This window comes from Penicillium argentinense, assembly GCF_028826775.1.
Source record: "Penicillium argentinense strain IBT 30761 chromosome Unknown utg000004l_segment0_segment0, whole genome shotgun sequence".
Taxonomy (NCBI): domain Eukaryota; kingdom Fungi; phylum Ascomycota; class Eurotiomycetes; order Eurotiales; family Aspergillaceae; genus Penicillium; species Penicillium argentinense.
The window spans coordinates 3804575-3826481 of NW_026622663.1; the positions used below are offsets into that span (position 1 = coordinate 3804575).

At 51.6% G+C, this 21907-nt stretch overlaps 7 protein-coding genes across 7 annotated transcripts; 1 reads left to right on the forward strand and 6 right to left on the reverse strand.

Annotated features, from left to right (window-relative positions):
• Positions 1–47: 47 nt before the first annotated feature.
• On the reverse strand, positions 48–3187 carry N7532_004339 (2-oxoglutarate dehydrogenase family protein; the record flags this gene model as incomplete). The annotated part of the gene is made up of 3 exons (XM_056616833.1): positions 48–595; positions 639–3009; positions 3059–3187. 3 exons carry the CDS (start codon positions 3185–3187, stop codon positions 48–50), a joined length of 3048 nt encoding a protein of 1015 aa, XP_056477190.1.
• A 2639-nt stretch (positions 3188–5826) lies between these two features.
• N7532_004340 (glycoside hydrolase family 16 protein) lies at positions 5827–7010 on the forward strand (the record flags this gene model as incomplete). Its single annotated transcript, XM_056616834.1, has 2 exons — positions 5827–6641; positions 6716–7010. The coding sequence occupies 2 exons, from the start codon at positions 5827–5829 to the stop codon at positions 7008–7010; spliced, it is 1110 nt and encodes a 369-aa protein (XP_056477191.1).
• A 256-nt stretch (positions 7011–7266) lies between these two features.
• Positions 7267–8857, reverse strand: N7532_004341 (uncharacterized protein; the record flags this gene model as incomplete). Its single annotated transcript, XM_056616835.1, has 3 exons — positions 7267–8425; positions 8488–8591; positions 8645–8857. 3 exons carry the CDS (start codon positions 8855–8857, stop codon positions 7267–7269), a joined length of 1476 nt encoding a protein of 491 aa, XP_056477192.1.
• A 1783-nt stretch (positions 8858–10640) lies between these two features.
• Positions 10641–11792, reverse strand: N7532_004342 (KH domain-containing protein; the record flags this gene model as incomplete). The annotated part of the gene is made up of 1 exon (XM_056616836.1): positions 10641–11792. The coding sequence occupies one exon, from the start codon at positions 11790–11792 to the stop codon at positions 10641–10643; it is 1152 nt and encodes a 383-aa protein (XP_056477193.1).
• A 612-nt stretch (positions 11793–12404) lies between these two features.
• N7532_004343 (alcohol dehydrogenase family protein) lies at positions 12405–13827 on the reverse strand (the record flags this gene model as incomplete). The annotated part of the gene is made up of 6 exons (XM_056616837.1): positions 12405–12507; positions 12573–12694; positions 12759–13223; positions 13283–13379; positions 13469–13581; positions 13657–13827. The coding sequence occupies 6 exons, from the start codon at positions 13825–13827 to the stop codon at positions 12405–12407; spliced, it is 1071 nt and encodes a 356-aa protein (XP_056477194.1).
• Positions 13828–14722: 895 nt separating this feature from the next.
• Positions 14723–15125, reverse strand: N7532_004344 (putative Yippee zinc-binding protein Moh1; the record flags this gene model as incomplete). Its single annotated transcript, XM_056616838.1, has 2 exons — positions 14723–14956; positions 15027–15125. 2 exons carry the CDS (start codon positions 15123–15125, stop codon positions 14723–14725), a joined length of 333 nt encoding a protein of 110 aa, XP_056477195.1.
• A 919-nt stretch (positions 15126–16044) lies between these two features.
• Positions 16045–18969, reverse strand: ura7 (small subunit rRNA maturation protein UTP4; the record flags this gene model as incomplete). Its single annotated transcript, XM_056616839.1, has 2 exons — positions 16045–17846; positions 17913–18969. The coding sequence occupies 2 exons, from the start codon at positions 18967–18969 to the stop codon at positions 16045–16047; spliced, it is 2859 nt and encodes a 952-aa protein (XP_056477196.1).
• Positions 18970–21907: the final 2938 nt, after the last annotated feature.

Below are 21907 nucleotides of genomic sequence, written 5' to 3' on the forward strand. Positions count from 1 at the left end.
CATCCTCAAGGTGCTCATTTCACAGTATTATTATTCCTGCTACCAAACTAGGTTGACCCATTAGAAATTTGAAACGCCTCTTTGAGCAAGGCAGCTTCCTGCGCCCGGTGCACCTTGCCAAAGCCCGTCGCAACGCTCGGAGTCGCTTCGCGACCTGCAAAGCGCAAGCGACGACCTTGATGCCGATTAGTGGTATCGAAAATCGTTTCCAGGCGAGTTCGGGCAAATGCCCAAGGACCGTCATTCAAAGACTCCTCCTGGCACCAGACGATATCGGATGCGTTGGGGTACTGTTCGAGATTATCTCGAGTCTGTTCCCAGGGAAAGGGGTGGAGTTGTTCAATGCGAGTAATAGCCGTGTCCCTGATGCCGTGCGTCTCGCGATACTTAGCAAGGGTGAAATACACTTGTCCGGTACAGTATATGACTCTTTTAACACCCCATGGTTCAGAGATGACGGAACCGTGCGCTGGATCGGAGATGAGAGGCTGAAACTTGGAGTCTCCTGTGAAATCATCGATCCTGGATTTCACAGACGGATGACGAAGCAAAGATTTGGAGAAGAAAAGAATCAAAGCTATGGTGAGGAACGCGCCTGTTAGTCAATTGCCGGGCTCTTTTGCCAGAAGAGAACTTACGCTTTCGGAAATCCCGATGCAACTGCCGTCTTAGCACATGGAAAAGATTGGCTGGAGTGGTCATTTGAACCACTTGCATATTGGCATCCTGATGTTGTCTCTGGAGCTGTTGCTCTGTTGGGAAAAATCGACTATCTTCACTGCAAAGCTGCAAAAATCGCTCCAACCGGGCCGAAGAATGCTCTGGGCCTTGTCCATCGAACCCATGAGGCAAGGACAGGACAAGACCCGAACGCAAAAGCCATTTGTTCTCAGCCGATGAGATGAATTGGTCGATTATGCATTGGGCATTGTTTGCAAAGTCACCAAACTGTGCCTCCCACATCACCAAGGCGTTGGGATAACTGCAAGAATATCCGTAGTCGAATCCCATGACGCCATATTCACTCAGTGAAGAGTTCCCAATGGAGAATTCTGCTTGCTCTGGACCAAGGTCGTTCAGTGGCAGGTATGTTGCCCCGGTTTTCTGATCGTGGAGAACGGCGTGGCGCTGCGAGAAAGTGCCACGCTCGACATCTTGTCCGGATACACGAACATGATGGCCCTCAAGGCAGAGACTTCCCATCGCTAGCGCTTCAGCAGTAGCCCAGTCAATGTCCTGGCCATCTAGCAGGCTCTGTTGGCGCTTTTGAAGGATCCGCCTCAGGCTCTTGTGGACTTCAAATGGCTTTTCAGGAATACCTAGTTTGCCGGCCACAGTGTGGACCACATCTCGGGACACCGCCGTGGACTTTGCGAGAAGGACTTCCTGAGCGACCTCAGCGGGAGTTTTCATACCGACCCACGGGGCCGTCAGATATTCACCCTCGACTGCCTCGGGGCTCTTGCTTTTTTCCAGGCTCTCGCTCATCTGGCTCCACACATGCATCTCCATCTTCTTGACTTCCTCAAGCGAGATGACGCCCTCTTGAACCAGCTTTTTTGTGTAAGAATCAAGATGAGGAACTTTCTGCTCAATTTGTTTATACATCTGTGGCTGTGTGAAGAACGGCTGATCCATTTCGTTGTGGCCGTGCTTTCGATAGCAGATCATATCAACCCAGCAATCTTTCCCAAAATTAGCCCGGTAATCCGCGGCTAGCTTGCAGAGAAACACCACTGCTTCGACGTCGTCGGCGTTGACATGGAAGATGGGGGCATCAATGCTCTTCGCAATATCCGACGCATAAGGCGAGGTTCGTGCAGAGTCGGGATTTGTGGTGAATCCGACTTGATTGTTGATGATCAAATGGACAGTTCCCCCCGTCTCATAGTGTTTCAGTCCAGACAGACCAAGAGTCTCATAAATCACGCCCTGGCCCGAGAAAGATGCATCTGTGTGACTATTCAAAACCATTGTCGACGATCGATTCCGACTATTTTGATGCTGAATAGCGCGAGCCATACCCTGACCGAGTGTATTCTGGGCCTCCAAATGCGAGGGATTTGGCAGAATTGATAAGTTGACAGTTTTGCCCGTGGGCGTCTGTCGGTCATAGTTAATACCAAGGTGGTATTTGACATCACCAGAAATATCGTGGCGAGACTCTGAGTCGGGAGAAAATTCACTGAAAATTAACTCATTTGGCTTCCTTCCTACATTGCTGAGGACATTCAGTTTACCGCGGTGACAACACGGGAAGATAATGTTCTCAACGCCATTTTCCGCGCTGGCATCGATGACCGCTTTGAGAGCGGGCACTTGGCTCTCAACACCTTCAATACTGAATCGCTTCGCATTGGGAAACTTGGCTGACATGAACTTTTCGAAGGTTGCTGTCCACACGAGACGATCGAGAATGCGCTTCTTCTCTTCCGATGAGAACTGGTAAGGCCGAGGTGTTTCGAGTCGCCCCCGGATCCATTCACGCTCTTCCCGAGTAGCGACATGGTTGTACTCAGCGCCAATGGTTCCACAATAAACAGCTTCACAAGCGTTGATGATTTCTCGGAGTGTCATTTTTTCAGAGCCAGCCGATGCAAAATGTGGTAGCAGATCAGGCCCGAGAACGACTTCATGGTCCATATCAGCCTCGGTCAAGCCATGCGACTCTGGACTGAGCACCTCTAGATATGAGAATCTCTTTTCTGGGAGATTCAGCGGATTAGTTTGCGCTTTTTTGTGACCAAAATCCTGATAAGCCCGGACTAAGCGGTCGATTTTGAGACGGTGGTCGTGAGAATCCAACCGTGGTATGGCAGACGTGGTCTTAGTTGCAGAATTAAAATCCCCAAAAGGTTCAAACACAGGCTCTGCTACCGACATGCCATTTTCAATAGCATGGAAGTATTCTCGCCACGAAGTGTGGACGGTAGCCGGATCATCGCGCCATGCAGTGTAGATGTGATCCAAATAGTCTGATGAGCTCGCCATGGAGGCAGCGGAATGCAACTTTCATGTGTCAATCTTCTGTTGCACCGAGAGTATCATGATCACTTACCCGTTTCTGTTTCAGCTGCCAGATACATTGCCACGGCGATGTCGACTTGTATCCCACATGTTTGGCTAACTTGGCACCGAGACCAAGGCCCCGCGTGCGTCGTAAAAGCAGAGCTTTTGACGAAAGCATTCTTGTAAAAGCAAGGACCTTTGAATTGTCCTTTTCTGGATGCAGCCGGTTCCTTTCGTGATGTGAACACTCAGTGTCGGCGAGGGAGTTTCTGGACCGCAGCCAAGTCTCAAGTAACCTCGAAGTCCTGAGTACCAACCCGAGAACAATTCGAATGACATTCTGTGACCTGAAATTCGGTGAGTATTAAAAGCGCCATATAACCGCGAGGTAACCGATGCGGGGAGCATATGCATATCTGATCCGAAGTCCGGCTTTATGATCTATATCCAACCGTTCTTCTTTCAGTGTGTGACTATGCCACATGCTTCGTATGACACCGAGCCTGTACCGGGAGAGTTTATTTGCTCATTAAATAGAGCAGCTTCTTATTCTCCTTCGGTCTACAGTCGGTTCTCATACATCCAAGTGCAAAAGTGTCGGTCAGGTCTTCCGGCTTCGGCGTCGTGACAGGACGCCGATGTTGTGTGTCCGCGGCCTCGGCAACCCTCTCCGAATTCGCATTGACATGCTTTTCTGGGATCTCCACGGGACAGAGAGATAATGAATTAGTATGCCGTTTTATTGTTCTCATTTTGTCCATATTTTGATAAACCGCATATACTCTGCTGCACTGGAAGTTTCAGGATTCTCCGGGTCGAGAAGCGCTGGTGGATCAGTTATGGCGGCGCCCGCACCCCATGTTTCCGTCGTCTTAACCGGGCCCCATTCGTGAGATGTTCATGACCTTGTGGAATGCCGCCCCAAAGACCCCTCGCGTCGGCGCCATGGTCACTCATATGACGCATGCTAACTCAGGAAGGGAGGGGCCGATTCAATCTTCATGTGTTTCCTTTGCTGACCACCTCCTAGTTCCGGTGCGATGCCGCAAAGCCGAGCTGCGACTGGTGCGCAAGTCAAGGCATACGGTGCACCCTCAATCCACTGAACGGTTCTTCAAATGGCTCTATGACGAGAATCGAGAGGTATAAGCCCCACCCCTGATATGCGGTATTTTACATCGATTTAACGTGAATTTTCGTGAAGCGTCAGCGCTATCGAGCCACCACTGTGGGGTCCGAGAAGTGATGCTACGCCCCAACCGCTAAATGACACAACGGCTACGAGTTCGAGTGAGAGACATATAATTTAGCACAAAATCTTCAATTTGCGTCACGTCACGTGGTTAATATCTGTACCATTTATGGAAAGACAGTCCTGTCAAAAAGCAGCCGTGGCTGGATAAAGGCCTGTACAGACGAGGAGTTTCGCTTGAATCAATTCTCAGATGGCATCATGGGTGGCAGGACTCGATTATGATCGATTCAACAAGGGAAGGCGTTCTCGGCCTACCAGATCAAGTTTCTTTACAAGGAATCACTCCTATCCACACTCCGCGTCTGGCATGTTCTTTCCCATCATGGAACCATCGCTCATTCAAAATCCTATTACCGCAACCTACGATCAAATAACCTCTACAAACCTATAGTCCAGCACTTCGGGTGAAATTGAAATGAAGCTGGGACTCCGTTGACACAGTTCGTTCGGACAGGTTGTCCTTTTTTCGAGAGGATCACAACTGGTGTATGATTGTGTGGATATGAGAACTGTTGCCGCTAACAAAATAGCCGCTGAATATCGAAAATATGGAAGCATCATTGTTCAGCCCTGGGATGTCTGTATCACGAAATAGCGTGTAAAGAAGAATTTTCCCGAGATCGTTTTTACCCGCCATCTCAACCACGAGATGCACAAGTAGCTCTAAATAGTGAGACATGCGAAAATGCCTGCCCACAGAAGCTAGTCGATCCCTGCCTTGCTACGACTTCACAGGCACAAAATTAAATACTTTTTATATCAAAAGACGAGTCTCATATTTGTCGGCTCTAGTGGACATGGTTCAAGCCATCCAACTGTCGCTCCTGACTAGCTGCACCCAGTAGATCCAATTTTGACCAATGAAATCGGCCGCACGCCCGCTGAATGATCCTCTTCGTTGAGGTTGACGACGCCTCTAACCGCAATAGGAAGGCTGGCGACCGCTTAGTCACCAGAAATGGAGTCCGTTTAGGAACTTAAGGCCGCGAGGTGGATCTGACTTGGAGACCTTCGAGAATGTACCAATTGGATGTCTAGGATGGATAATCTGTCTTGATTGCAGTGGGGATTTCCCACTCGGAAGAAGTCTTAGCTGTCGGACTTCCATCAATTCATGCGTTTCAGTATCATGAAAAAATTGAATGGCTGCCCGTTTGTTCATAGAGCTTGCGTGTAAAGGGTCTGCGGACTGGATAATGGTTCGTCTGGAGCCAGCCGTGTCCTTCAGACCTTGAGATCTGTTCCTTCTATGGAGCTATCTCAATCCGATTGATACCGGAAAAGGTCAGGGGGGTTTATACACAGCATTTGATTTCCAATTGAGGCTAGTATCTAAGCTCGCTTATTGGCCTGCTGCCTTGATTTCCAAAATAAATGTCAGGCGAGTAATATTACCCCATTGCCTGGGGCCCCTGAAAAAGCACCGGCCTGAAGAACTTTGCCGATTTCTTCCCCTTCTTTCAGTCAATCGTTTCTGTTTTTGATGCGCCGAGACAGTCGAGATTGCCGGGAATCTCGCTGTGTTTGAGCTCAAGACCAGTCTTCAGCCCCACTCGTTCAGCATGGCGCCATTCATTTCTCTCATTCTTTTTGCAATTGCCGCATTTCAGAGCGTTTGCGTTATCGCCGAGGATCAGACCGACTGCAATCCCACCAATTCGACATCATGCGACCCCGATGCCGCCCTCGGAACGGAACACACATGGTGGTTTAACTCCACTCTCGACAGCGAGCTCTGGGACATGCAGACTGGGACACTCGACTATACCAGCGAAGGCGCGAATTTTGAGATCAAGAAAGAAAATGGATCTACCTTGTTGGTGTCCAATTTCTATATCTTCTTCGGCGTCATGGAGGCCCACGTGAAAATGGCCAAGGGCGCAGGTATCATCAGCAGTGTTATTCTGCAATCAGATGATCTGGATGAGATTGACTGGGAATGGGTGGGCTATAACACCAGTGCCGTGCAATCCGATTTCTTTGGCAAAGGCAATACGACAACAAGTGACCGTGGTGGCATCCACGCTGTTTCGAACGCGGATACGGAGTTTCACAACTATACATCATACTGGGACAAGGACAGACTCGAGTGGTGGATCGATGGCAACTTGGTGCGAATCGTCAACTATTCCGAGCCGTTGACAGTCTACGGCAAGAACTATCCACAGACTCCATGCAGAGTTAAGGTCAGCAACTGGCCAGTCGGCATCAAGGGACAGTCTATTGGAAATATTGAATGGGGTGGTGGCTACGTGGACTGGGACGATTTGCCTTTCATTATGACGGTGCAAAGAATCCGTGTCCAGGATTTCCATTCGGGAAAGGAGTATGAGTATACCGACAAGACTGGCTCTTATAACAGTATCAAAGTAATTGAGTGAGTTATGGCAGCTGATCCAGAGCTTTCCTCTTCGTTGGCGCTTGAAAAGGACCACTAACGCGAAAATCCAGGGGCAATTCCACAGCAAAGGCTGAAATAAACAAGAAGCCTAAGAAAACCCTATCTCAGAAATGGGACGACTTGTCAGCCGGTGCACACATTGGTGTTTACTGTGGTGCAGCGGCAGCAGGCGTGATCATATTCGCCGTATTTGGTTGGTGGTGCCGACGACAGCGCCAGAAGGGTCGTCTTCAGCGTGCACTCGACAATGGTCAGAATAGCGCAGAGCTTAAAGAGATGGATCTTGGCAAGCAGTGGCGATCAAGTCAATGGGGACAGAAAGGCAGCTACCAGCCGGTTCCTTGAGACTTATTTTCCAAGGGCAAACAACCCTTTATTCTTCATTTCGAGTCCATCGGGCTATTTGGCCCACCATCATGGTTTTCCATTACTTTTCCTTATACAATGACTTTATGTTGTCTCTATAAATTCATCCAATATACCCATATGCTCAAAGCAACAAGACACTGAGAAATAAATGATGAAAGTAACCAAGACTCCATTAGCTAAAAAGCCTTTTGTAGGCTGGCTGTGAGGGTAGACAGGCAATGGATCGAAGATTTCAGTATGCGTATAGGACCTCAGTATCTGCACCTGGTATGCTTCCCGCGCGAATCTTGCGATTTGTACTCTGTAGCCACCATCTCAACACCCAAGTGCTGGCTATGGTTGCGACTCCAAATGCGGTATTTGATGCCATTGCAGTCAAGTAGCGCGGACCGTCGGTTTTGGGGTAGAGATAAGCCGTATAGATATATGAAGCATTTGCAACAACGTTGATGAAGGATAGAGACGCGGCCTTCTTCTCGGGAGTCTGACCCAGTGTCGCAGAAACCCATCCCAAAATCACCGAGTTCACGGCGTATGCACCGCTGGCGAAGAGGAAGCAGGAGAGGTATCTTCCTCCCTTGTTCAAAGTGACGCAAGAGATGATGTATCCCACCACCGCCATTCCCATGGAGAAGGTGATATGCCAGGTACGCTCATTATATCGACCAGAAGTAATTCCAACGACGACGCAGCAGATCCCGGATACGATGTATGGAGGGCAGGTGAGTACCAAAGTTATGATGTCGCCGAACCCAAGGCTCCCAACCACCGTGGGGAAGAAATTGTTGAATCCGCATGCGCTGAGATGCATGTTTTGCATGAAGGCCAAGAGGAACAGACGTGGGTCACGAATAGCTTGATTCAAGCCTGCCAGAACACCTTTGGATTCTTCACTGTCGACGGTGTCTCGTGCGATGCGATCGTGAGCTAGCTGTCGCTCTTCCGGTGTGAGCCATCGGGTAGTCAGAGGATGATCGGGAAGCATGAAGACCCCAAGGCCAGCGACTCCAAACGTGACGGCGCCTTCGATGATGAAGAGCCATTGCCAGCCTTTGAGGCCATGCTTGTGGTCCAGAGTCGCAAAGGTAGCAGCGGCGATTAGACCGGCCACAGCGGTAGCAATGATGTTTCCAGAGTAGAGGATAGAAATTCGAAGCGCAATCTCCTTTCGCGTGTAGAACAGTGACAGGAGAAATAGAGCGCCGGGGTAAAATGGTGCCTCGGTGATTCCCAGGAAGAATCGCACGGCAACCAAACCGACGTAGTTTTTGGTCAAGGCGGTACACGCAGACACGACCGCCCAGCAACCCATGCACACGCTCATGTACAAAGACGGCCGCACCTTTTTCGATGACATGAGCATATTGGAGGGAATCTGCATCAAGAGATAGCTATTTTTCGTTTAGTAAGCCGCATTTTTGTCTTTTCTAAGTTTCACAGCACTATAGCTTACCCGACGAACAATATGGAGATGCAAGTGTTGTATTGTGTCCCGACCAGCCCAAGATCCTCTTCCAGGCCATTCAAGCGCGCATTGGCAATAGCGTTGCGATCAATCTGAGATACTTGTTAGGTGCACTGGCGATGACATAGAAAAAGACTTGACTTGCATAATTCAAGAAGTACATCGCCCACATGATAGGCATGATTCTCATGTCTAGTTTGCGAACGAGACGAATTTCCGCGGGGTCCGTTTTGGCCGTCGCCCCAGAGTAATCTGCCTGGTCTTTTTCATTGGCATCGTTGATCGAGTCGACATAGTCAAGATGTAGATTCTTGGATTTCTGATCAACCGAGAAGTCGAGTGGACTTTGCATTGCCATTGGTACGCTTGTCGAATTCTGGAGACAAACTATCCTTGTCTTCTTGGTATACAATCTCCATTGACAAGGAAGAAGAACCAGTTTTATACCCCTTTCTTCCCAAGCACTGCGGACTTAGTTATGCCGCCTTACTGCCGCACACTCAAGCCTGATCGATCACCCATTCCCAAAGGCTCGTGAGTCGAATCAGCGATACCAAGAGGCCAAGAGCCTAGTCCAAGACATCATGCTATGAATTCCGCAAAGATTGTTAATCAAGATGCCAAATACAGCTCTACCCCGCCTTTCGATCATTAAAAATCCGGGGTAAGGAAGTACCGGGATCTCGGCATTCAAAGCCACATGGCGTTTGGGTGTATTCGAAGCTAGCCTAGTCTAGCTTCAAGAGGATAAACTTTGTTGACTCCATGATCCTTCCGGACTTTCGCAACACCGTTAGGAGGCGCATGTGGTTTTTGAGAACATGAGGTCTAAGGCATTTAAAGCCAGACCATACAGTCAAGAGTTACCGGTGGTCCAATCTTCATATTTGGCAGCTCCCACACGTATTCAATCAAGTGGCTGGCCTTATTGTTCTGGGCCGGTGAAAGGATTACCCGTGCCTTCTCAACAAAGAGTAACATAGCATTTAGGTAAAAATGTTTCAAGTCTGCTTCATCTGCCGAAGGAGACCGCTTTGCTCATAGTAAGCCAGGTGTTGCACCATATCCTGGGCCATGCCGCACAGATACAGCCCCGGATGTAAAGACCGGGGAAATATCGGTGAGCAACAAGGGCGGCGGCATATTGCTAGTCTTCAGGGAAATCTACAGCAAAGTGACACAGAAATATTGACCAAAGTACATCGTCCTACCGCGGCAGATAGGATTCGAATTTTTGGTATTTCTTTAGAATCCGGATATGCCGCGACATTCCGTGATATTCAGGAAAGTAAGATATCGAGTATTTGAAAGGGGCAGTAGGAAGGGGACGGGGAGCAACGCGGAGGGGATAACGCAGAGGTGGTTCGAGAATTAGGAGCAGGAGGGTAAGAACGGATGATTTTTTTGAGATTTCGGAATAAAGTTGTTGAGAAGGAGATCGAGAGAGACGCAGGGAAAGACAGAAGTATTGAGGTGAGGAACGTTGCATGATTGGCATCGGAGAGGAAAAGGAAAAGAGGTAGCTGGCAAGCGAGTATAAAGGAAAAAGAAGCCGAGGTCCATGTCATGGTTGGTTATCGGATGTTGGAAGAGAAGATGATGACAGGAGTACAGGAGTTTTAGACGGATAAAGAGGGGAGAATGAGGTAGAGACTGGGGAGGGCAACGACCCGTGAGATAAAGAGGTATGCGGTAAGAGTCGAAGAGGTAGTGAAGGTAGATCGGGGTCGTTATAAAAGCAAGCTGGGTTGGTGTCCGAAGCGAAGAAATAGTCGTATCAAGCAGTGCTTCTCAGAAGGAACAATTGAGTGTCGTCCCTGCAGATCGTGGAGCGCAGACAGGTAAGGCCAGGCTAATTTACCAAAAGGAGTTCGTGTCTCTCACACACGAGTCCAGCGCAGCAAAACTTTTACTTACCCTGATTTACCATACCTCTTATGAAAACGACGCCGGGGAGGAAGAGCATGGAATCAAGGTTATTGAAACAATCGAATAGAAGTTGAAAAAGCACAGTGAAAGTAAGCTTGCTTGCACATGACCGCCGCTGATCATGACCGACAGTCTCTGAAGTCGTAAGGTTCAAATCAAACGCAAAGGGAACCTGTCCCACTTAGGACTCCATGCCAGCGCTCAGAAAGAGTTTACTCCTGGGGCAGCTGGCTGCGGCGAGTCTTCTCAGCCTCGAGGTTCTCGTAGAGAAGGTAAAGAGCCTTCTCATTCGCCTGGGCGCTTCCCATGATGGTGAACATGCGCTCACCAGTCTCATCGTGCGGGGCCTTGGCGATCGAAATGCGAGCTCCGGAGCTGCGGCGAATTTCGGTGATCTTGCTACCAGCACGACCGATGATGCAACCGACCATGTCAGCGGGGATGCTGATGTTCTGAGTCTGGATTTCTTCGCCATCCTCGGTGACCAGCGGATATCCACGAGCGCCTGCGTCCGAGCTGGAGCGGCGGTTGTAGCCACCATTGTCACTGAAGTCGGCGCCATTGCCAGTACGGTTGTACTGGCGGCTCGTGTAACCATTGCCGCTCACGGGAGCATTGTTCTGGATGGGCTGCTGACTGAGGGAAGCACGAACGGCAGGGTTGTAGAGGACGGTGCCGGTGCCACGTTGCCAATCATCGATCAGGCACTTGCCGATCTCCCAGACGGCCTTCTGAATACCTTCGGGTGTGCCCTGCACCTCCACGATCCGTTCCGTAGACTGAGGGAGCATCTCCTTCTGAGCAACCATGCGCACGCCAGAGGCATCTTGGATATGCTTGATCTTCAAGCCCTGGCGACCAATGATAGTACCCATCTGGTTGTGAGAAATCAAGAGACGGACAGCTGTGCCCGAATAAAACCTGTCAGTATAGACGGCCGAGCGGCGGTAGTAGGTGATGAACTCACGGTGGGTCCCGTTGTTGGAGACAATGCCGCCCATGCCCATTTGCGGAGCGCCTTCAAGCAAACCCTTAGCAACGATCGCATACGCACGAGCAGTGCCCTCGAGGACACCGGTGACGGTCAGAACTCGGTCATGAACACCGGGGACGACCTTGCTCACACCGGCCTTGACGCCGGTCTCATCGCGGAGGTCCGCAACGTTCTTGCCAGCTTTGCCAATAATAACGCCGGCCTCCTTCGACGAGACGATCGCACGCAGGGTGAGCAGGGACTGGGCATACTCTTCGTCCGTCTTAGGAGTGACGTCGAGCGCCTCAGTCTCACCCATGGTGTCGTTGAAAGTGTCGGCCATGCCTGGCTCGTCGGGAACAGTGGTCTGGTGAACTTCGGTGGTGGTCATCTTGTAGGATTTCGGATCGAGGGAACGAAATAAGCGACGAGGGTAGAGAGTGGTGTTGTGATGGCGAAATGCACCGGGCGGGCAAACCACACGGTCGCGGCGGAGTCGATGGAGGGGAGCAAGGTCAACTGAAAAACGTCATAATCAGCAACTGGGGTCGGCCCCAAATCAGCGCAGGCCATGGGCGACACTGTGCGACCGCCAAAAACATAGGCAGACAACCTGCAACTGTGCATGACGGCCAGAGAAATGAGCGACTTACCTGAGAGGGTCCACGAGCGAAGTGGAGAAATCAAACTGCGAAGAGGGGAAAGTCCAGGGTGCAGGAAGAGGGGAGGTGGGGTGGTCGGGAGAAGAGAAGGAGAAGAGGCGTGGGAGGAGTTAAGGAGAGCGTAGGAAATGAGAAGGAAGCGGAGGATGGAGGGAGGATGGGAGGATGGGGAGGGCGTGAAAGAGAAGTGAAGAGTTGGAGGAGGGAATGTTGTGAGTTAAGCGGAGACGCCAGTGCACCCGAGACCAGTAAACCAAAGTACTCGTGATGTATCATCTATCCTCTATTCTCCTCCCGTCGATCCTGACGCTACTGTCACTGGCAAGTTTCTATGTACAGGTCTACTCGTCCGCCAAAAATACCACTTTCTGCACCTTCATCGCATTAAACAGCTCATATGCCTCCACGGCCTGCGACAACGGCATGATCTTCTCCGTCATGAAGCTGTCTCAGAATTAGCCACCGTTCTTCCGAAGGCATGGCGGGGATGCTGTTCAACAAACACTCACCCAAGCTTGTGCTGGTTCTTTTTTAGGTTCTCCAATGCCTGCGGGGTCACTGATCGGACAGGGCACCGGCCCATTTGAACAGTGAGGTTCTTGTTGTAGGCGTCATTGCCGTCCCAGGGAATCTGCAGTTGAACGATCAGCGAACAGACTACTTGTCAAACCGCTATCAAAATATGATTTTCATACCTCTGCATTGTGAACCCCTACACTGCTAATGGTTCCCCACGGTCGCAGCAGCTCATACGCCGTACGCAGCGCCGGACTCAGTCCGACCACTTCGATAACCGCATCGGCACCACGACCCTCGGTCAGCTCCTTCACGCGCTTGTCTAGACCCTCACGGTCAGTCATGAAGTTCCAGGGCTCTGCGCCAAGCGATTTGGCAAGCTCCAGTCTCGATGGGACAGAGTCAACGGCCAGGATGTGCTTAGGCATAAACTCCAAGGCATTGATCAGAGCACAGAGGCCGACAGGACCACAGCCGATCACCACCACAGTTTGCTCAGCAATCTGTTCCGGAGTCGAGTTCTTGAATGCATTACTAGCGGCAAAGTATCCCGTCGGGAAGATATCACCCATTAGTACGAGGTATTTGTCGTCAACGCCCTCGGGAGCCTTCATACAAGTGCCCTCGGCGTTGGGGACGCGGACCTGAATAGAAAGAATGAGACCATGCTCTCCTCATGTGACTTCAGGGAGGGGGAACTCACATATTGAGCCTGGGCACCGTCCAGCACCTCACATCCGAAAAGTGTGCTCGTTTCGCAGCGCGAAGAGAACCCTTGCTTGCAGTAGAAGCACTTGCCACTGCCATGATGTCAGACTTCTATAAATTGAGTGATATCTTATATCCAACACGCGAATACCTTAGAATGAAAGAGCCATTTTATACATACCAGGATGTCGTAAAGGCACTGACGACACGGTCACCCTTCTGGAGAGTCTTCACCTCACTGCCCACCTCCACAATCTCGCCCATAAACTCATGGCCCATAATCGGACCCGGGGGCTGGGCTCAATGCCACGATAGGTATGCAGATCACTGCGTCAAAGCTGCATCAGCACCATTATTCCACCAAGGTACCTGGGGTGCAGGTGCTCGGAGAACGTACCTCCCGCAAAGCGCCGTGTATGCCACCTTGACGACGACGTCCTCCGGATCCCGCACAGTTGGGATGGGCCGCTGCTCAACCGCCACCTTGAAAGGCTCCTTAAACACTACCGCCTGCATGGTCCCCGAAGAAGTGGCCGCCATATTGAATTATTGTCTTTTGTGCCGTTGGACTAGGAATTGACTCTGGATGATTGAAGCTTTACAACCGGGAGGTGGAACTGGAGCATTCGTCGCGGAACTAACCGGGCCGGCCTTGCGAGACCAAATGAACCTCCAACCCAAACCCCGCTGACATTCTGGAAAACTATCTACCGGTAGGGCGTAGGGCGCGGTTGGCTCCGGGTCTTTTTGGCTGAGAATGCACCCCAGTCGACGAAATTTGCGGGTCCGGTCGTGTGTCTGTGTGGTGGGTCTATACGTTCCCGGACACGCTTAAATGCCAGTGATGTTCTCCACACGACTCGAGGTACCTACACGAGATGCTAGATAATGCATGGTACAGATCTAGTGGCTTGTAGTTGCTAAGGCTTCTGCGGGGGTTTCGTAAATAAACCGGGGTAAGATTCGTTAGACTGGAACTAACGCAGCAAAGAAATTCATGAGCAGAGATGTCTCATAAAAGGCATAGCGTGAAAGAGAAATTGTAGTCCCAGGAATGCCCCAGCCGGAAAGTCGAATTGTGTCCGGAGACCTGCCCTGCAGATGACTCCATCATCCAGCGTCATGGAGCATATAGTTGCAAGTCCCACGCATCCCGAGAAACTCCATTGGTAACTCCATGGCTGTAAAAGAAATAAAGAAAAGCACGGGGAAAAGCAAGGGGAAGAAGCAAAGCAGCTAAAGTCATCAGTCTGGAGGCGAGAGTACGCCTGAGGAAAGAAACTGAAAGGCAGTAAGAAACAAAGCGAAGGCAGAAGGTGTCATCGCTGGCTACTCGGTTGGTCATACCGGTCGTAAACGTGGGAGGATGAGGACAGAGCTCCCAACGGCGCACACACGGTACAGTCGTCAGAAGACAGTCCGAGTAGCGAGCCACTTAGGCGACAACACAAAGCAGCTCCTCCTCCAGGATGAATTTGCCTTCCTTGTACTTCTCGGAGCTCTCAAAAGCCTTGTCGTATTTCCACCCGACTGTATCCCCGCATTGTCGGCATGAGATATCGCGAACAATGTGTCGACCGGTTGTCATGCTGCGCTCGACTGGTTCGGAGTTGGTTACGTTGACGACGGTGTTGAAAAGGTATGCCTTGCCGTGTTGGCCGCGGAAATGCTAGTAAACGAGACAGACATCTTAGTCACGGCACTTGCCTGGTGGAGCGAGAGCGTTGAGGAAAACTTACCCGGCTTATGATATCATCGTAGTCTGCAAGGTGAGTTTTGCATGTCTTGCAGCCGAAGATCTTGTTGGAGGTCAGGTAGACGTTGTAGGCAATCCCCATGTTTATGGTTAAATGAGTTCTGTCGGATAGGGTGATGTCCCTCGGGGTCGTCATGGGAAGTCCGGGCTGCGTTCGATGTGAGGTTTGAAGAGGAGTTTGCAGAAGGCGAGGCAGGATATCAGGGTAAGAAAGCTAGGCGAGGAAGTTGAAAAGAAGCAAGGATCTTTAGAATAGGCGGCAGTACGTCGTTGAACGTATGAACCCCGCCCAGCGTTTGTCGGCCTAGACGCAAGCTTTGGGATCCTAGGCTGCCTCAGCTGGATCGCCTGGTTCCCTTAGTTTCGAGCAATCGCAGCTGCTCGCCGACGTCTTGAAAAGCGCTCTCTGGGGGTTGATACACGGAATGAAGGTCAGATACTCAAGCTGCCTGAAGGGCACTCCAGGTCAGCCTGACGAGTTGCTGACGATAAGGCCACCTACCGATAAGGAGGCTCCCCAACTGCCAGGGTGCTTTCCACAAGGTTAGGCCGACCGAACAGGAGCCGGATCGGGAGGGATTCGCAGAAGAGACAGTAGCAGCTCGAGCTCTGATAAATGAAAGCGTGCAGGGCAAAGGCAAAGAATGAGAGCGAGGGAGTTGGGGAGTTAAAGGGTTGGCTTGGGCGGCGCCCCCGCATTGGACCGGATCGGGAGGGATCAGCTGCGGCCTGTTTACCTCCGAGTCCACCATACATCATTACCTTCGACTGAGGCTCTCACAACAACTACTATACACTGGGCTACTGCTAGGGGTACAATATTGAAATTAGACTAGTGGGCGATAGAAGAGCATGTGCAGAACTTGCATGAAGGTGTCTATTTTATAAATCCGTGTCCATATACAAAGCGCCAAGTGTACTCCCGCATACTCTACCAATATTACAGAACGGTCCAGACGGAGCAGCACTGTCTCCCAGAACGGAGACCAAAAGCCATTTGCTCACTCATAGTTTTTCACGTATTTTCCGGGCAGTTCAACGTCCCACATGGGTCGCTCAACCACGGCCACCTCGAGATTTCCACTTGGAGTCAGTTCCTCGTCGTCGCCGGCCAGAGAGCTCAAAGGAACGATGCCGAGAATATCACGATACTTGTATGTGTGCCACCAGCGTCGAGCGGGCTGCGACGAGCTGCCATTTGTCGCCACCAGCGATTTCTTCGGAGAGTCTGCATGTCCATTGGCGTCGGATGTGGGCTTGCCCTTGGGGGTTCCCTTCTTGGGGGTTCCATTTTCAACGGTGGTTCCGTCCTCGCGCCGGAGACGCACCAGAATGGCCTCGTTTCCAGTAGCGAAGGTCTCATCGTAATCGTAGGCTTCGTCATCCTCACCCGGGACTCGCGGGCGTTCTTGGTCAAGCGAGATCCACTCGCCCTGTGATTCGTCGCTTCCAACAATCTTGCGCACCTTGGTGCCAAGGTGTATATCCATTTGCGACCGAGGGATCCGGTCACCGGCACCACTGTTGGACTTCTTGCGATCATTCTCGCCATCTTCAGAAGGGTCACGCTTGCGCTTCGATGCCTTAGCAAGCTGATTGGACATCTTGTTCTCTTCGGCTTCCATCTCCTCGGGGGTCGGGAAGTCTTGTAGCAGATCAAACATCCACAGCCAAGAGGTGCCGTAGAGCCAGAGACGCTCACGTTCTTCAAAGAGATCCCACATGCAGCCCATGGCACGATCCTTGACACCCCGGAACTCGGCAGGGAGACATGCCTTGGGGTTGCGTCTTGACCAGTCAGACAATCTTCCAGTGAGAACTTCAAATTCAATGAGTTGGTGTTCGCTGGTAACAACCATCAATCGGTCCAGGCCGGCGGGAGATGTTTGGCTGGCGCCGTTGCCCTGTGTCTTTGCAGAGGGACTACGCGGACGGAACGACAACAAGGTGATTCCAGACTTCATGCGAGGAATTGGAGATTCGGGAGCTGCGGGCGACCAGCGCTCGCCCTCAATTGCAACATCCTCATCCTCGTCATCCGAAGAGTCATCATCGGATCCCGAAGCACCATTGCTCTTGGCGGGACCGTTGGTGATTGCAAGTGTGTCTTTGTTTAAGACCCAAGTGTCAATACAACCTGACAGGTCGCCAGCGGCGATGATCTTGCTGTCGTCGGAGAATACAACAGATCGAATGATACGCTCGTATTCACCCAGAGTACCATGGGAGGGTTTTTCGTGTCGGGCATGGCGAGTAGCTCGCTTGAGATTTGCGAATTGAGGAAGAATCTGTGGCTTTTCGGCGGTGGACGAGGCGGGTTGGATTTTGGCGACATAGATTTCGCTGTTCGGGCGGATCACACAAAGCCAGCGGCTGTCGGGAGAGATAGTGATGAGGCGGGCACCCTCGCTGGAGAGAGACTTGGGAACGTCGATCTTTTGAATACGCAAGGCTCCCTTCTCATCGCCCTTGCGGCGGCGGACTGTGAACACCTTGACATCTGAGATCGTCGCAACAGCAAGAGTTTTTCCATCGGGAGAGAGTATGGCAGAAGTGATGTTTTCTTCACCCTGAATCATGACCTTGGCAACAAGTCTATGTCTTTGGCCATCAATACTCTCGTGCAGCGAAGCCGGGCCTCGGGATACACGCCACAGACTGAGCTCTCGATCCCAGAAGCTCATAACCAAGCGGGAAGAGGATGACGAGGTAAGTTGGGGAATCTGGGGGAGACTAGACAGCTTCCGGTGGTGTTCCTTTCCGAACTCGCGAAGAGGCAAGACAATCGGGGTCGCATCAGGGCCTAGAAGAGATTTACGTTAGCACTCAGGAAAGTAAAGTCTGAAATCAAAACCGGTTAACCACATACCTCCAGAGACAGCGATGCTGATATCCTTTGTCTCATAAACAGCAAAGGTCTTCACATCATGAGAGTGGTATCTTCTATGCATAACCTCTGCCCAACGAGTCTTCTTATCGCCTTTGTCACCTTCCTTCTTGCGATAGACGACGGTCCTCTGATCCGCACCACCACTGACGACGGTGTCTCCATTGGCACTAACGGCCACATCGAGAACATCCGCCAGGTGACCCTGGATACGCTGGGTGAGGGAATAGTTCTTGGCATCCCAAAAGCGGATTTCGCCAGAAGAATCTCCAGAAACGATGGTACCATCTGGGAGGCACTTGACCGACCAGACCAACAATTCCTTGGGGCCACCGGAAGGTCCCTTTCCAAGCGAGATTGTCCGCAATTGCTGGCCGTTTCGGATATCGAAGAGACGGATGGAGCTATCGGCGTAGCCTGCAACGAGAGTGTTACGGTTCTGGAAAGTCACGCTGAGCACACGAGCTCTCTTAGTCGACGGTCGCATCAGACGAAGGAACTTGAGGTCATTGTCGGCGGTGGAGAGAATCACGATCGATCCATCGGCACATCCGGCAGCCAAGTGCTGACCCGTAAACTCGCCCCCGGCGGGAGGCAGAAATTTCCCATCCTTGCCTCTCTTGGTGGATTGCCAGCGGGGCTGGGCAGCCAGGCACCAGATCTCTCCGTAATTTCCGCTCGAGTGGCGGAGAGGACGTCCTTGCTCGAGATCCCACTCAGTGACGGCGGTAGAATACCCAATGCTGAACAGGCGCAGCTTGCCTGGCAGCTTGGAGCCATCCGGGCCATCTTCGGACGGGTCCAATGTCCATGTGAGTCCTTCAATACTGCGATCCCGTCCTCCTCGGAGCATAGTCTCCTGGAACCAGGCCCCGCGCATTGGGTTCCATATTTCGATATCGCCGTTAGCACGGCCGATCGCGAGTCGGAGGGTGGGCACGCCTCGTCCGGCGGTATCGGCAGACGGAGGGTGGGAGAAGGCCAGCGAATTGATCGCCTGGGGGTTGTAAGACACGAATCGACAGCGGTGAATATCCATGGCTGCGGTGTTGGAAAGCCTAAGCTCGGTATCGGGCGGACTCGAAGGAATCGGCGCAAAAATAAGATTCGGGGGCAGAGCAGGGAAAATTTAATTCGATTTCACTCCAGATGAGGCGGCGACACCAGCCCTTACGCACTCATTTCGTGCAAATCAGGGAAATTAGCGTGCGGTGTCGAAGCTGGCCGTCTGTTGCGCAGGCACTTTTTTTTCTGTAGATAAATTTTAGCGGGCCGGAATATCTTGGCGGGAGGAGACTAGTCACGTGGTAGTCCATGCTTGATGCCTGTTGTTTGAGGCACCAAAATTCAAGATCAAAGAATGCCATTGTGAAAGCCTAAAGTAAATATTTACTTTTGCTGGTCAGTGGATTCTCTTGAAATGTCGGAAAATCGAAGAATGTCTCAGGAAAAGATAAATACATATTTGAAAGCTGCGTTCTACCTACTACAGTGCTCTTTGCTCAGTCAGCTTACCTGGCCAGTTACCTGGTCATCTACCTGGTCACCAGAGCAGCTGTCTTCGCAAGGATTGCGCTCAAGCATACAAATTACAAGCAGCTATTTTTATGGTAAAATATTCTACAATCATATGACAGAACATAGATATTGAGACGATTGGACAGGCCTGGGTCCCAGGTAGGTTTTCAAAACGCAAAAGTTGCGGTATGACAAGCCGACGGGTCGTAGGTCTTCGAATGTCAAATCCACCAATTGGTGAGAAGCGATCAATAGTGTTATCAGACACGCATAGGCAGTCCGGTTGACAGTCGACCAAGCGCCCGCTGATCGCAGCGCAATGAACAGTGCTGCACAAGATTAAGGGATGGTTGCGCCGGCGCTATTGGATACCTGAGCCCAACTTGGCGTCTTTGAACATCAGTAGTAGCTCTAGTTGGGCAGCCATGTCAGTGAAGAACGCCGCATGACGTGAGATGCTCCATCATGTGTGGTGGTCATGCCAGGAGTAAGGAATCTGTCAGCGACGTCAAATCATGCGTTCTTGTGCTTCGAGTGCTTCGGACGACTCAGCTGAATGTCTCACAGAGCCCCACGAGCGCACTGACGTATGGCACACTTCCGCCAATGACGGCTGTCCGCCCGCACTCCAGCTTGAGTATTCCATATTAGGGTTGCTTCGAACTGCAGGCCTGAGGCTGCTCAGGCGTGCCACGTCAGAAAGCAGCCCCATTGCAGCATGACGCTTGACGGCAGAGAAGACGGTGGCTGGGAAGAAACCCTGAATCATGCATTTCTTATGTATCAGATTCCAGAGTGATCCGACACTCTCGGAGTTCTGATAGGGTGTATCGAGGTTGGAACATTGCAGCCCGCATTCGACTGCCTTTGCCCGCGATCAACAGGCAGTGGGAACAACCAGCGACTTGGACAATTGGCGTTGATTGGATGCTATCACGGCAGAAATGCGGAAGAGGGGAAGGTCGACCTCGGGATATCGTGCTCCACCTCAGTTGCCCACCATTTTGACTTGACTGACATTGTCAGGGTGGGGAAGCTTCGATCGATAGATGGGGCAAATGTCTCGTTCAGATATCCATTGAATGGCGCGGCTGTTCGTCCGCTGGTTCCGGAGGTTAGAGCTGCGGCTATGCCATGGTTGACTTTCCGTTTTTAAGGACTGAAGAGGGGGCTCGGGCGCTCCAACAGCAGCTCCTGAGGGCGAAATAAGCACTAGATGTTCCCGGTCAACTCCATGTGATCGCACTATCGCTGCCAAAACCGCACGAGTGGCTGTCATCGATCCTGCGAGAAATCCGTTCCCCGTGGCCGCGCTCGTATCATGATGCCTTAATCTGAGTTAAATTGCCCTCTCCACTCCCGAGACTGGGTTCGCGATCTCTTTAGATCTGCGCGGCGCCACCCCCACCCCCCTCCCCCCTCAACCCCGCCTCGAGAACCGGGTTCCGCTCCGAGCTGGTCGCGTCCCAGAGAATTTGCAATTGGCAAGTGGCAAGGTGCGACCTTTCAGCGCGGGCTGGTGCATCGCCACCGATGGAGCGTCATTTCGCCGGAGCGCGTGCTTAAGAGGCGGAACGCAGCGCTGGGCTCGGACACGGGTGGTGAACCTTGAATTCCACTGTAGATCTTGGGCTAGACATCGCATGCCGCCATGGTATGCCCTCGCTCTAGCCCGAAAAAGGGAGAAGAGGCGCGCTGGGGAAGCCCAGGACATCCCCAACCCAGCCCCGGGTTTGGGAGGATTAGCTCAGTTCGTCGGGCTCGAAGAGGGAATTGGGATATCCGGATCGACAATCGACAAAGATTATACACGCGGTGTCGAACGCGACGGCCGAATGAACACGCGTGTGAGCGACAGGGATTCGCGCCAAGTTGGCAATCAATTTGGTAACTTAAGCCTGGTTCGCATACTGGACTCCATACGCATCCGGACAGTGGCCGAGCCGCCAATGCATGTCTGCCGGGAAGCGATTTGGGCAATGGGCAGCTTTCGGGGTCTCTTTCAAGTTGGTCGAACGATGGTCAACTGACTTCGTTCGAAATCATTCACATGGACGTGGTTCCTGGTCTCAGTAGACAGTAAATAAAAGCGAACACGCACAACCAAGGCAAAGTGTGGGACGCGAGACGGCGATGACGGCATAGTTCCAAGCCGAGCCACTAACTCCGACTGGAAATATGGGCGGCGCGATCTGCGAGATCAAAGATCCTTGCAACTGCAGGCCGACCTTTTGGGGTTGGAGGACTGGGAAGAATTAGGCAACGTGTCCATGACCGCACGCCTGCCAGAACACGCAGACTGTGAGGCCAATTTATCCCTTTTGGGCTGGGGTAAAGTAATGCGTACTATACAGAAAGTTCTGGAGTGGAGCGTTTGTTCTTTACACGACGGGTATTCCCCACTCGGTTTTTTTACACTAGGCTATGTTAGGATTAGCCTCGTATTGGATAGCCTTACT